Here is a 15,282-nt window from a genome sequence, read left to right on the forward strand (position 1 = left end):
ACAACTTGCTCTGGCTAGAGAGAAAGTTGCTGTTTTCACTGTTTTTACTGGATTGTTTCATTTTTTACACAAAATAATAATAATGAAAGTTTATTTGTATAGCACTTTCAAAGCATGCGTTTCAAAGTGCTTCCACTGAATGAAAAATACAAATTTATATAAAATAACTGGACAGAATTTATGGTGTCACTCCAGGGTTTGATCTGCCAAAAAACTGGAGCCCCTGAGACTTTAGGAATAAGGACTTCCTTGACAGAATATTTAGTCTACCCTCTCTGAGAGGTGCCGTGTGTTTTTGCCTGAGGCGATAAGGTTCGTTCTACCTTGTGAGTTGGCCGTTTCTCGGCGGAGAAAACCGAGCGCTTCCATTAGAGAGAACAAGTCATTATAACATAAGGTCAGGGTCTGTCCCGTCTAGACACGTTCATATTTTACAGTTTGATACAGAGTTTCATGAGAAACCCAAGGCCAGCTATTAACACCTTCCCAACACTGAGTCAGGAACTTACAATGTTTGCTTTACTGGCACCTTTTTCTCTGCATTGCCATATGGCACAAGGAAGCTAATTACACTGAGGAATGTGTCAGATCCATAAATCTTCATGATGTGACAAAATGCAATAAGAATGAAGGTATCTCAAAAAAACCCAAACTGAATTACTATTCAGAGCGAAGTGTGCTCTCTCCTGCAAATGGTGCATGTCTTCACTTAGTGTTTTGGATGGAAATCTTGCCTCAGGCTTTGAAAAAGCTACAACTTTCTCTGGCGATATACAACTTTGTGACCTTGCATCAGGGGCTGGTCAGAGTGCAGGTATACAAGGGCACGTGAGACTGATGGGACACACGTGTGCACATGAACAGGAAGAGAATCCGCCTTATCTGGTCCCAAAAAAACATCCATTCTGTGCAAGTAAATTATGGTTAATGTCTTTACAGTCAGGTTTAGCCTCATTTATATTTCTGCTGTACGCAATAACTCCAGCAGCTACGTGCAGCTGCAGGAGCACAGAGGCTACATCACAGCTCGTATGTGTACACCTCTTTAAAAAGTGTAATCAGACACTGGAGCTATTTTGGCTATGTGGGAATGAAAAAAGTCTATGATTGATCAGAGAGAACAGCTTTATGTTCTCTAGGCCTGCGACTGAGGCCCTAAAAACTCTTCAGATACAAATATTTGATTCAACTTGACATCTTTGCAGGTAATTTGCATTTTTAAAGCAGGCTGGACATTTTTTCAACGCGCATGATTTAAAACACGGTATTCGTGGTAATCTCAGAAAAGAAATATTTACAGGGTAAATAATCAAAGTGCAACATGACCAAATTAAGCCAAATCTACCATTAGGTTACCCACACAAGTGTAAACCAGGGTTAAGCTCTTACAGGTTAGAAAAAGATGGTGTTTTTGTTTACCATATTTGATTTCCCAGTGAATACAACCAAGGCAATAAGTTCCCTGCAAAAGACATTTGATCCAATAAAAATATGATTTTTATAGAAAAATACCCTTAAATGCTCTGCCAATGCCAATGTCTTAACCCAGAGGTAAGCTGCCGACCTCTGCCCTATCCAGATCTACACCAGAAATTAATGAGCTCTACTTTTACCCATACTCCACCGCTCTACCAAGTTTCATAAACTCCACCTTGCTAGTTTTCATGTAATCGTGCAAAGAAACAAACTGCAAAGGTCACATACCTCTGCCTTGACTCACACTTTGGCAGAAAATGATTTTAAAGGGTTTAATTCAGCTTTATTAGTCTATCCCCTTTTCTAAAAACGAATAAGGTGCTTCCTGCATGTCTTTTTTAAATGTTTCCAGAAGGCAAGAACAACAGAAGACCACTCAATCAATAAACTCCATTCCTGCTTCTTGGATTCTTGACCCGTGAGGGATTTTTTTGATTTCTGTATACAGAACAAACGTCGCCACTCTTAGAGCGTTTACTACAATGGCTGCAGTGTACTCACAGTTGAAGTTGGAGGCGATGGAGTTCCCGGCCACGAGGCTGTGGATGGTAATCTGATAGATGATGTGGAGTAGCAGGAAGGACATACTGGTGAAGCAGAGCGACTGGAGGAGACGCCCTGTGTGGCCTAAAAGAGGAGAACAGCTACAGTGAGTTCAACACGGCTCAGTTTAAAGATTCCCACATGTTCATTCATCCACTGAAACACAGAAAAGTCTATGCGCTGGTTTGCTTGTGTAGATACTGAGAACTTTATCAAACACAAAAGTGAAATTTTGCTTCTTTTTGAGTTTGAGTGACATATTTAAAAAGTGCCATTTCATGTAGTTTTCTTAGGACTTCAGTTTAGGACTGAATGGATTTGAAAACAGACAGCTGTTTCTCATAGAAAAAGTCAGTGCCTGGAGTCTGGAGCTGTTTTGAATAAATTGGTAAAGAAGGTGAGGGTGACTGGGACAGCACCCAAGAGGGATTTTCAGTGGATCACAATACATATCCTGGTCAAGAGCTGGTAACGTTACTATTGAGCAAAGCTCATTTCTACTGACAAGTCAAATAAACGTTTTGGTGGACCACAGGACCTCTAAGTCGATAAGTTACCGTCTATAAGATTTTGAACTTAATTCTGTTCTTCAGCTTCGGTGTCTGTTGGTGTTCACAGTTAAGGACTTGGCTGTTGGAGGCCATGGACATGAAGGCATTGACTGTGAAGAATACAGCTGTCGGTGGACATGACTGATCCTGGGAGGGTGGAAGAGATCGGGCAGGGGAGCTGCCACAGCTGTTCAACACATGGCCACTTTATGGTGCACCTACAGGTATTTGGGATAATTTCAGGAGCTGTTATGGTCAAAATTCTCAGCAGCAGGTTTCCCACTAATTATGAAAATGAAAATCTTGATCGAGAGAAGGCGAATGAAGCTGGATCAGGCTCTCGTTCTTTGATTAATAAATAACAGTAATGTCTTGTGCTGGGCTATCAGCAATGTTTTATCAAATAGTTTTGCTTATCTGCACAGTTTGGTCCTTCACTGGGCAACATCCCCATCTCATTAAATTTACTGCATCCTTGTGGGGGAATGCACAGCAGTTTTACTACAGTGGGGTAATATCCTGGCTGAGGTGAGGCGCTACTGCTGAGCCTCGGGCCGCTGAGGGCTAACCTTATCAAACGTGTGCAACAACACATCACGTTGGACTTCTTGCAGTAAATGTGGAAGTAAAAACAATTTGTGCTAATTTCCCTTTGCAATTCCCAATGCTTTCACAATGGGGGAAAAGAATGCTTGTAAATGTGAGGTATGAGGAGTTTTTGCGAGCTTCTGCATCCAAACTGGTACTAAGGCTCGGGACATTGCAACTTGTTTGGCTTCACCCCCTGTTTTTCCTATTTGTAATAGAACATTTTTACTGCCTGACGGCCATCTGACTTGTTTGCCAATGCTCATCTTGAAAAAGTAATCTGCGTCACTTTTTCAGTTTCAAAATTCTGTCCCAAGAGCACTTTTCCCCCCCCCTTTCAAAACAGAGGCCATTGTTTGGTTTTAACGGTTCCTTCTTTTTCCTAAACAGTCAAAGAACTTCATCCATCTGACAGCATTAAGACCTGACAAAACACGCTGTCCTGCCAAATCACAGTTTCAGAAAAGCCTAATTAAGTCTTTTAAAGACCAGTTCAATTTATGGGGAAGCCTGCTGTCCGACTTAACAATAAGAGAAAAAGCATCTCAGGTCGTTAAAAAGCATGAAAGCATGACAAAGACTAAAAAGAAAAAAAGCCAAATTAGAAGTCTGCAAGCTAAAACATAAACCTGATAACCATATAACCCATAACATCAAATATTTATGTGAAGTCATGTAAGACAGCTAAGCTTGTAACACCTACTGCTAAAGCTCTCGCAATGCTTGTTGCTCTTTTAAAAGCAACAGCTTAGATTTTGTTCACCTCCACTGGGAATGCCTTCAAAGGTACATTGAGCTAAATACTGCAATTACGGCATTAGAGAGTAAAACACAGAAACAACAACAACAAGTTGCATAAAATATTGTCTCTGTGCTCACGTATCCTCGGGCACACAGCCGCGCTGCAGCTTTTCAAAGCAAAAACGCACCTAATGAATTATTCATGTCAAACATTTGTTTTAAATTAACTTAACAGATTTAACTGCTGCATGTCCTCGAAGATGAAAAGACTGAATGAAACAGACCATCAAAACAAAGCAGTGAATTTAGCTCAATCTATTTACCTAATTCCCTCTAAAATGATTTTGAACATGTGAGTGTTTACTGCAAAATAAGATGTTTTTTATAAGTTTGTGCTGCCTGTGTCTAATTGGTACTTAGTGTCTAAAGCTGATTTTTAACATATGAATTAACAGGAATGTTACTAGAAATTATGATTATCTGGTAACAATATAAACAGAGATCAAATGAATTTGATTAAATGTTTCCATGATGATTATTTTAAGCCAATGTGCATCTTAAAGGTACTGAATTGGACTGTACATGGTAGAAATATGAGACGCCTCTCCCCTTCAACTCTCTAAACAATATCTACCTACAATCAGCTGTTTGTGCAATGACAACATCGTAATTGTTCCAGCTGTTTTGTACACAGTATATTATCCTGTTATTAAAGTCCTCCTGCCATAACTTCCTCATAGTGAGCCTGTCAGCCTGCAGCCCCCTCCCTGATGACAGACAGCTGAGGCAGACAGATGGGACGCGTGTCCTGGCAGGTTGCACTGGAAGGATATCTCATACTTTCTGACGCCGATGACTTCACTCCTCTCCTGTGGATACTTGGATACTCTGACAATGCGCGGTGAAAGGTCACATAAACATAAGCTACTAAAAATTTAATCCACTTTCCTTTAAGGGTAAACAAAAGAACTGGCATTTTGTTTTGTGACGAATCGGGGTGGCGGTCTACCAACATTTTTTAATAGTAGTTTGAATGACCTTTTAATCAGCACGTTATCGCCCCTTGTCACATACGTGTGACGTTGTGACATCTATACCGTTTTTGTGGATTGGTTCTTTTAGTTTGCAGCTACAAAAAATTTCTACTACGAAGTAAGAAAAACTGAATTGTTTCAATGGGTCTGAAGACCTTTTTTTTTTAGGTTATATAAGAGCTTTTTATAAGCGACAGATTTTTTAGCAGCTGGTAATTATGCCTGGAAATGCCTCTCTAGGGAAACTCGAACTTACTGCTCAGGACTGCAGAAATAATTAACATTGATTGATTATAAGAAAAGAAAACATACCAATTATTGTTAGTAATCAAATCAAACAACAATAAAATACATTTACATTTATTCTAGTATTTATTTCTTTTTCAGTGCTTATTATTAGTATTTTTTTTTATACCAGAGTGAAGTTGTTTGCACTCTAAACCTGTTGAATATGTTCTGAAGTTCATAAAATCTGAATTTGAGAAGTTAACCAATGGAAGCAACAATCCTCCATCTTAAATGATGCTCAGTTGGTACTAAGGGACCCAATGCGCGCCAAGAAAATACTCCCCGCACCATTACACCACCAGCAGCAGCCTGAACTGCTGATACAAGGCAGGGTGGAGCAACGCTTTAATGGTGTTCACACCAAATTCTGACAGTCGAAGCAGAAAGACTGACTCATCAGACAAGGCAACAATTTTCCAAACTTTTATTGTATAATTTTGGTGAGCACGTGCGAAATGCATCCTCTCTGGGTTGCTGCCATGTGACTGGCTAATCAGATTTGTGTTAATGAGCACTTGGTGAGTTGTACCTAATGAACTGGCCAGTTCCATCCCTCAATTGGGAAATTACCTGGGTGAAGATTAGTCTTTTGGGTTTGGTACTTTTGACAAAAGTGAGTTGTTTAGACATTAAATGTGAATAATCAGATGTAAAATTAAATATTAATTTCAGCCTTATTAGTAACAGGAATACTTTGTATATTTTTTGTTTTTTGAAGCATGCAGTTTAAGAACATTTATATAGAATATAGATATTAAAACACCCATTAAGGCAGGAAAATATGACAAAAACGTAACAACAATAATGTCCGTCAGTCTAATTCACCTATAAAATTGTTTATGTGATTTTTGGGGGCAATTTTACTTTGCTCAGTATAAAAGTTTTGGCCAGTGTTTGCAAAAGCTAGACAAAAAAAATCAGTTACACAAATAGTAACAGCATTATTGTGAGTATTGTTGACACATTATCGATATATTATTTTTTAAATATCATTATCATTATCCTTAATGTATATCCTGTCATGACTGTTCAACGACTCTTGAAATCAGCAGCTATCAGTCTCATGAATGTTCAGCTTTACTAGAAGTCTCTTTAACTATTGATGAGACTGTAAGTGGTCCACTTTCTCCTCTCTTTCTCTTCCTCCTTTACTTCCTGATTGTTATTTCAGCTGGAGACGAGCAGAGACGAATCTCGGACTGGACGTCGCTCCCTCAGACAAAATAGGTTTATGTATTATTAAACACTACATGTGGTCTCCTGCAGAAGCCTGTATTATTAGAGGTCTGGGAGGTGTGCTGTTTAGTGTTTTGTGGTGGATGAAGTGCATAAAAGCGAGGCTGAAATCCCACATTCATCACCCGTAAGGAGAACAGTCACCTCAGTCACTTCTCATAAACCGCAGAGGTCCACCGTGATTCATATTTCTTCAGAGGATGAATGGATTCTAAATAGCTGTCAGAAGATCATATGGAAGCTTGTTTACCGGCTGTAAACTTCCTGCATTTTTATCTAAACCAAAACACCAGAAAGGTTAAAGGTCACCTCCACCTTCAAATTGGATGAATTAATAAACATCACAGACGCACGCAGATCGTGATGTTACGGCCTGGAAAGAGAAACTTCTCAGTTTCTGTTCTGCAAATAAAATGGTTAGCCTTATCAAAACCAGTCCTCATCCCAAGTTTCTTTTTCTTTTCTTCTCTAAGAGATATTTTACAAGCTCTTTTGTGTTTGTCTTCTCGACAGAACAACTCGTGTGTTTAGTTTTGTATCATTTATATGGGTATTATATGAGCAAATAAACTAAACCTGAGCCTAAAATGGCAATTTTCATGAAGAGCTCCTTAGATGTGGTCCTAATGGATCACATCTTTCTATCTCAGATCTGGCCGGTCGCAGATCATTTTTATTATTACAGATGGACTCATGCCTGCGCTAACCAATATTACCTTTCATGGACTGAGCTATGTGCCAAATCCATGCTCATCTTAAGGAAATTCAACTCTCCTGCAGAAGGGCTGGTTTGTATTATAGAGAACAACAAGTCAATTCAAACTCTGGGAAACAGTCAAGATTCTTGAGGTGATGGCAAAGCCACTGAAACTACACAGCTTCAGAGGGGCACTGTAGAGCTTACCTTGCATTGTTGTGCTTGTAGGCTCTGGGAAGAGTGGAATAAGCAGGAGATAGATGAGGTAGACGAAGGACAGGACATTGTACCTGAACAGGCAAGCTGCAGGGACAAAGACAGAAAATTGACCAGCTCAATAATGTGTTTACAGCTTTGTTTGCATTACATAATGTGTAGGAGTAAATAAAGTGCAGAAACTGGCAGCAGTCAGATCGTCACTGAACAGATATTTGAGACAAACATGTGGTGAAAATCATTAAAATGTTCCTGCTGGCTCATAGTAGTAAAACATCAAACATTCCTCTAACTAAACTTCACACTCACAAACCTCATTATCTGTTCATCTGGCCCGCATCACTAAACCAGCCTGTGCTTAAGTCAGTCAATGAACCGGCTTTTGTTTTGAAGAACAGTAAAGACCTGATAGTCCTCGGATGTGAAGAGGGACAATTAGCTGACTGAGCAGCCTGCGGTTATATCTGCCTCCATGCCATAAAATGCCTCACTAAGCGCAGCTTTATATCACATGTGCAGATTTCAGAGTTTTGCAGGGACGTTATTGAAACCAGATCATTTTTTAGGATTAAACTCTACAAAATGAAATCTTTGAATGTTTTGCAGCAGTGCGGCGAGCGTCATGCACCAGATGCCCTTAAAATACTCGATGTACCTCAGAGATTTCAAAACAGGAAAATAACTTCTGGTTGCCAAAACTTTAAATGAATCACAGCCATGTGGCTGGAGCATGAAGAGTGTGTAATCCCATGACAAAAGTCTGAAAGTACAGTGTTTGATTTTTAACCAAAACACAAAATGAAGGTTAATTAATTCTGCTGTAAAATTATTACAGTTTTTTTTTTTTTCCAGCTCCAATTTAATGTCATTTATCTTTTAACAAAAGTTTAAATCAGGACAGAATGAAAGACCAGGGCTGGCTTTTGTTCAGTTTATTGTGTCAGTAAAACAAATAAATGTGAAGCTGTTAGTTACTTTTTAGCCCTTTAGCGCTTCAACAGTAATTACTTGGCAACTACTGAAAATGAATCGACTGTTTTGGCGAAACGTTCACTGGTTGCAGTTTCTCAAATATTCAGATTTTCCCCATTTTCACCTATCAAAGAAATAAGGTGTTTATCACTGGCTTACACATTTTCCCTTTCACAATAATATGAATTAATTTACAATAAAAAAATACAACCTGCAGTCACGCTTCCACTATGAATTTAGTCAAACTTCACTTTAGAACACTGTTTCAGTATTTAGGATGTAAAACCACACATGACACTGGCTTATGTAACACCTTCCCAGCATTACACACACAAACACATACACACGCCCCATCCAGGCACATGAAGAAGGTCCTTTTGGTTTCATGATGTCTTAAAAAGCTTGAGTGCAAACATGACTTCCAAAAACCATTAATTGATGTATTGATCCATGATGCTCCTCATTTCCTGAAGCAGGCTGACCATCTGCACTGATAAGTTCATTTTTTAACTATTTAAGCAGCTCTGCTATCTAAATAAAGTGACTCACACTCCCAGACGTGTATACTCTCTGCTCGGTTACTCTGCTCTGTGACATCTGCTTAATATTTCAAGTTTTTCTTAGTTTGTGCAAAACAAATGTAATAAACTGCATAGCTGCTTATATTTTGTTGAACCTTTTTAGGTCAGGGGAAGGGAGTCAGGGAAGAAAGTACACAGTGACTTAGTATAAAATGTGGACACACAGTCTGACCTCCTAAATTTCTCATTGCGGTTATATCAACAAGCTCAGAGTTTACAACCTGGTCGGCCGCACAAGTTATCGTCTCAGTCACAGACATCGGCAGCTACTGCTCTTGAACTACTGAAAAATTACATTTAAATGCTGAAAATGGTGCTTTTATTTATCTTTGCACGCTCAATGGACCCATTCATTGACATTTGACTTGGCTCTGACTTTTCCCTTGCTGAAGCTGTGAAGTAAGAGCACCTTCAGGTTTTCTCAGTGCTCAGATGCAGACCAGCGAAAACTAACAAAAGTTAATAAAAGTTGTTGGAGCTGTCATCTTTGGGCTAATTGCAAACATCTGGGATTAGTTTCAAGTACGCATGAATGCTTGGCCTGCCACACGCCGAAATCACAAATATAATGACATAAATAGAGCACTATCATTATTGATCTTTTTTCTTATCTTTTTCAAAGCCTTTTAGCAAGTAGGCTAGGGTTTTTCAGCCTAAGCCTCTCAGGTGATTGAGGAGGGAATGACTCACAATCTATCATTTTTCATCTTACACTGTTTTAATCCACCCACTTGAATTTTTATCCACATTAAATGTGGCATTAAACACTTTCTAAACCTGCACATTTTCATGCTAACCCCATTAATCGTCTGCTCTGAGCTTTAAGTCTAAATTGGTCTCTAACCATATTTGATGTACAGATAATCCAAATGTATCTATATGGCTGTGCTCCCACTGCTAGCCTGCAGAGACTTGACCGCAGCCTTCCTGACCATTTGCCTTTGCTGCATGACTCACCATCAGAAGATTTTAACACAGGGAATGAAAATAAACTGCCCTTCTTTTAAGACATCGGATTACTGCAAAAATCCCCATTCACGGTTGAATCGGGCTTTTGTCTCTTCCAGTTAAACCTACTATTACAAACACACAAAGCCTAAACACAGGCGAGCCAAACCAGAATTTTGCAACCAACTAATTTCACAGTTTTAGGCCTCATAAATGATGAAAGGTGGCAGGAGATAAGACTGCGCAGTGCCAAGCGAAGCCAAGCACTGGGAGATAAGGGAGTAAAATGAAACCGTTCAGAAGAAAGTCATGAACGAGATACCACATCAGCTGTTTTCATCTGAGCATCAAACTAAAAACTTGTGATACCATGACAGATATCCACAATGTCCTTGTACTACTTTCCAGATAAAATATGTTCAGAGAGCAAACGATTAATCTGGGCTTCAAACTAACAGCGATCTTCATTATTAAACAGCATTTTATTTCCTTCACTATTTGTTTGACCTGTTGGCAAATTGTGATGGGTCAAAGCTTTAACAGTTTAAAGTGATAACTTTACTGTAGATGGATTCTTTTTTTCTCAGCTCAAACCCAAATATGTTCCATTTACTATCAGAGAAAATAAGGATATCATCTGTTTAGTTTAGTGTCAGATATTCTCATATGAGAAGCAGAGAAAGTTTTGTCGTTTAAAAATGATTTAAGTGACTGGACGAACGCAAACAAACAGGTTGCTGCAACGTTAGAGTTTTATCTGCGTATTGCTGCCCTCTTTTAATATAAATTTAACTGCTTCAGACTTTGAGCAAAGCACCAAGAACATCCGAACTTCATGCAGTCAGCTTTTTTTTCTATCATATCTGATATTTTTTATTTGGGTGATCAATTTAAAAACTATTTTAAACTCAAACATTCATACACTGAACTATCGTGCAGAGTTCAACTGCTGAAGAATTTGCCTGATGTCTGATTCCTTTCTCTTTAATGGTTTCTGATAATAATAAAATCATTGCTTAATTCTCTCCAGCCTGTTTTTACCCATGAGAGAAAGTATTAATCTGTCTTTGCTTTCCACAAAGAATTTGCTCTGTATCTGGGATTTCACCTTATTTGGGCGATCGTCTAACTAAACATTTTATTTTTAAGAATATTATAGTTTTGAAATTGATGTTTAGCCTAAACAGAACACTTTTTGCCACCTTGTCAAAGATTCTTAGTCAACATATCTGATCAAACAGCAGAGCATCTTCATATCAAAATACCACCTAAAGCATTGTGGTTCTAGCGATGGCCACTGCAGCATCTGCAAGCTGCACAACCCAGCTGACTAGCTGCTCCCTCTTTACGGTCACACCGCAGGTTCGATATCAGATCAGACATTTGGAAAAGTGCGTGCTCACAATTAAGTCCGCACTCCAAACTCTGCCAGTAAACACATAAACAGCAGCCTGTTTGATCAGCAAAACTCGAGCTGTGTGCAGATGTGTGTGTTTGTTTGTGTATATGTGTGTGTGTGTGTGTGTGTGGTGGTTTAGTGGATTGTGTACACATGGGCCCAGCAGTTCTGCCGGATTCAATAGAGGTGCTGTCAGATGGCCAACAGGAAACACAGACTATGCAACGTCAGTAGGCAAGTCTTTCACTGGGACATGAGAAAAGTGTCAGTCTCTGCATATAACGCACAACTAAACATATAGTGCGACTGTTATGTAGGTGTTTGGGGTAAGATAACATCTGCTGCGGTGCAGTTCACTTCCTCTCAGTTTATTTGGCAGTGAGAAGCCAGAAAATTTACTTTTATATTTTATATCCCAAAGACAAAAACCAATACTGTCTGTCTGCTGATAGCATTTGGTTTCATGTCTTATTTATGGCAAGGGCTTTAGTTCTCAAAAAGGAAAGAAAATCAGCTGATCAGGTGACTCTGATGACCAAAAACAGCATCTGTCATCGCTGATGCTGTCTGTTTCTATATGTTCCCTTCTTTCCACTTTACATTTCCTCCATCCTGACAGTTAATGATGTGTACAGGCGTAGCGAACGCTCATTTGCACTTTGAAAAAACATAAAATATTAAAGGTATGTTTACGATAAAAGGGAAGGCAAATATTCTCTCCCTCAGAACCGCATTATTAATTCATACTGTTAAAACGACTTTCCACGAATTAATGGAGACAATGCATGGACTCACGATTGCTTTTGGAAATAAAAGGGGCATCAGGCTGTCAAATGATGCATTATAGTGGTACTGAGTGGGGCTTATCTATAGAAAGCATGCTGTTAGCTTTAAAAGTACCCCGCCCTCGTAAGTCTTACACAGACACCACATTGGAACCTCAACGGCAGTTAGACACTAATCACTTTTCGCTTGTGGCCTACCACAGGATTACAACTGAAAACGCAAAGTAAAGTGCATTTAATTCAAGGAGTCTGCATCCAAGGTGAGACTATGCCTCCAAATCTTCTCCACAAAATGCAAATAACCATCGAACAATGTGTCACCTTCAGTGAAATTCATCAGCTTTTCTAGGCAGATTAGTCCTGCAAAAAGTCACAAAATAAAAAACTCCAAAGTTTGAAGGCATGAATCATCGTCCACATCTGCATAGCAAAGGAGTGAATCAACACGGCCACAGCTTCTTCCTTGGAACAGAACACTTTTCTCAACAAAGTAACAAATTCAGTAAACAACAAAACGAGGAAGCACAGCTGACTACAACTCTGAGGAATGTGGAACAGCTGAAGACGTGCAGCTCAAACACTGTCATCGAAATGTAAATGATAATGAATAACAATCACACTGTCAGCAGCCAAACAGTTCAATTACAACACTGATGATTCACTAATATTAAAGGAAACCTCAGAAACTACAGTGAAAACCAAAGATATGAATTACCAATAATGCAAAGTCTGTGTATTTAGTGTTGCAATACATGTTTCATTTCCAGACATGAAAAAAATCAGATTGAAAGGAAATAATAAACTAAAACTTTGATGCTGTGATTCTGTATTTAGATATAAATAAACATACACCATTTAATTCACATCAGTTCATTTTCACCATCAGACTTTTGTACCTGAAACACAGACACCATGCCTTTGGTCTGACTCTGCAGTCACTGCTGCCGGCTGTGTTTCCTTCATTACCTCCAATAAAAGGTGACAGGTGGAGGACATTGCTGGTAAATGACGGCTCTGCTTTGTAATCTGTGTTTAATAGCTGGTGCATGACTCTGTGCAGTCTGTCGTTTTTCGTTTGGATTCACTTTTAGAGGAAAAGACCTCGGCAGTGATGAAAGGTGATCTGTGACCTCCATCACTGTGAGGTCAATCACAAATCATATAAAAAAAATCAATGACATTTTCCCACAAACATAAATATGAAAGCTGCTCTCAATGTCCTGAACAAATATACTGGAACTGCGCTCTAATATATATGAGGCTTTGAATTAATGTCACAACTGATTTATATCAGTGTAGGAAGCCGAGACAACGCAGACTAGAGTACAGTTATTAATTAACATTAAATTTAAAGGTACAAGCACAGCACAGGGTGGGATCAGTAAATAAGCTTTATAGATATTATTAGTTTAATTACACATCCTTACTTACCATAGCCAATAACACAAAAGGCCAACAAAGATGTAAAAATTGGGTATTAGAGAGAAAACTCACCAGCTGCAAGACATACTGGGAGCAGTAACCTGAAGACCAACCCGCACACCACTTCAGAGGCCATGGCTCGGGGCAGGTCGTGTTGAATCCAGGTAAAAGAAGCCGAGAACTGTCTCTCTAAGGGTTCTCTTGCATCCCAAACTCCTGCGCTCTGTCAAATCCCAGCTGGCTGCTCCAGACGGCCACATCGGCTCTCCCCTGGTGACACCTGGACTCTGGTTATTCCACAGTGAAACACTGCGCATTCACCGAGGTTCGCCTCATCAGCTCCGTCGCCAGAAAATAGTATCACCATGATAGTTTAGTGGCTCAAATGCTGTAAAGTCATGTTGACGCTGCACAAGCTGAGCAGCGGACTCAGGTGCGCAAACAGCTGCGCTGGCACGGCGCGTAAAAAAGCCGGACAAAGGAGCCAACAAGTCCTCAAGTCCAATTAAACCCCTTTCAATGCTAAACCACTTTAATCCTTAACGGATTACATAGTCTATGTATACTTCTTAACAGAGGAGGAATGAAAGAAGACCAAAGTATAACCGGATAACGCTACCCTTCTTCCTTAGCCCCCGTGGTGAAATTTGACTTTCTGACTTCTGGTCCAGATTGTGTTCGCCAACAGGAGGCTACGGGACAAGCCTGAGATTGGCGTCGTGTTCAGCCAATCAGAAGTGCGCTATTGGTAGCTGATCCAGCCCCCTGCGATAATTGGAAGCAAGAGGTGGGACGCGGAGATGGATGAAAATACCACAAGAGTGAAACGATAACGTGAAACACACGCAGCCTTTTATTAATTCTATAATTTAATTATATTAGTGCATATTTTGCTATTTAATCACCATTTTTAAAGTAATAAACACCAGATAACCACGGCCACGTCGAGGAGGATTTTATGAATTTCAGGGGGGAGACTTTTCATTATGACCTGATCTCTTCAGGTCCAACTGTTTATCGGAGAGAAACAGCGACGCCTACCGGTGCAGTATAACCACTCCAGTCTAATCCAGTTAACCACAAAAACAGGCCTGCGCTGTTTGTGCTTGCAGGCAGGAAAATTAATTTTACCAAAATGCTTTCAGTTCTCGGACAAATTCTAAACAATGTAAGAAAACATCTTCTCTAGTAACACGTAATTTAATTGCTGAGCGGGTAAACAAACATGATTTAAAGCTCAGTTTGAAGCCCCAGGATGCTTTTTTGAATTTCCAAATATTCAAACAAAAGGTTGGAAGCATATTTTCTGTTTAAATAGGATTTTGTGCAGAGGCAGCTGCAGAGGTCGCCCTGTCAGATGGGTGACCCCTGTTCTTCACTTAAACTCATCAGCTTAAAATACATTTTATGGCACAATTTTTAATGATTAAACTAAACATTTTAAACAAAGGCCTAATAATTTGAAGAATTTTTTTTTTTTTAATTTACTTTTGAAATACAAAGACCCGTGAAGTGAAGTTAAAATGGCACATAGACTGGAAACTAAATCCAAGAATTTGCTTTTTGTGTCTCATTTGTTGCATCTGTACAGAAACTAAAAAGTGTGAGTGAGTGTAGGAAGATGCACAAAATTCACTTCTTCCATTAAAGTTTCTGTTTATATACAGAATACATTTGTGAGAGGTGTTAGCAGATTTTTTTAACCCAGAAAAGAGCCAAGCTACAGTGTCTGTTTAGTCTCCAGTATTTAAGTTCTATCTTAATTTATAACACAGAGGCAAAAGCATGGCGTCATCTAATCAAAA

The 15,282-nt window shown here is 39.3% G+C and overlaps 1 protein-coding gene across 7 annotated transcripts in view; it reads right to left on the reverse strand.

The window, feature by feature from the left end:
* piezo2b (piezo-type mechanosensitive ion channel component 2b) overlaps positions 1-14,129 on the reverse strand; it is a 91,616-nt gene extending 77,487 nt beyond the window's left edge. For all 7 annotated transcript variants that reach the window (XM_084911756.1, XM_084911757.1, XM_084911760.1 and 4 more), the window contains exons 1-3: positions 13,550-14,129; positions 7,362-7,457; positions 1,978-2,103 (exon numbers count right to left, since the gene is read on the reverse strand). In XM_084911756.1, coding sequence (XP_084767882.1) covers positions 1,978-2,103; positions 7,362-7,457; positions 13,550-13,613 — 286 coding nt within the window. In that variant the 5' untranslated portion in view covers positions 13,614-14,129. The remainder of the gene's footprint in view (positions 1-1,977; positions 2,104-7,361; positions 7,458-13,549) is intronic.
* Between the last annotated feature and the right edge of the window lie 1,153 nt (positions 14,130-15,282).

Source organism: Perissodus microlepis, chromosome 18 (genome assembly GCF_051167445.1).
Source record: "Perissodus microlepis isolate ML-2025 ecotype Zambia chromosome 18, ASM5116744v1, whole genome shotgun sequence".
Lineage (NCBI taxonomy): Eukaryota > Metazoa > Chordata > Actinopteri > Cichliformes > Cichlidae > Perissodus > Perissodus microlepis.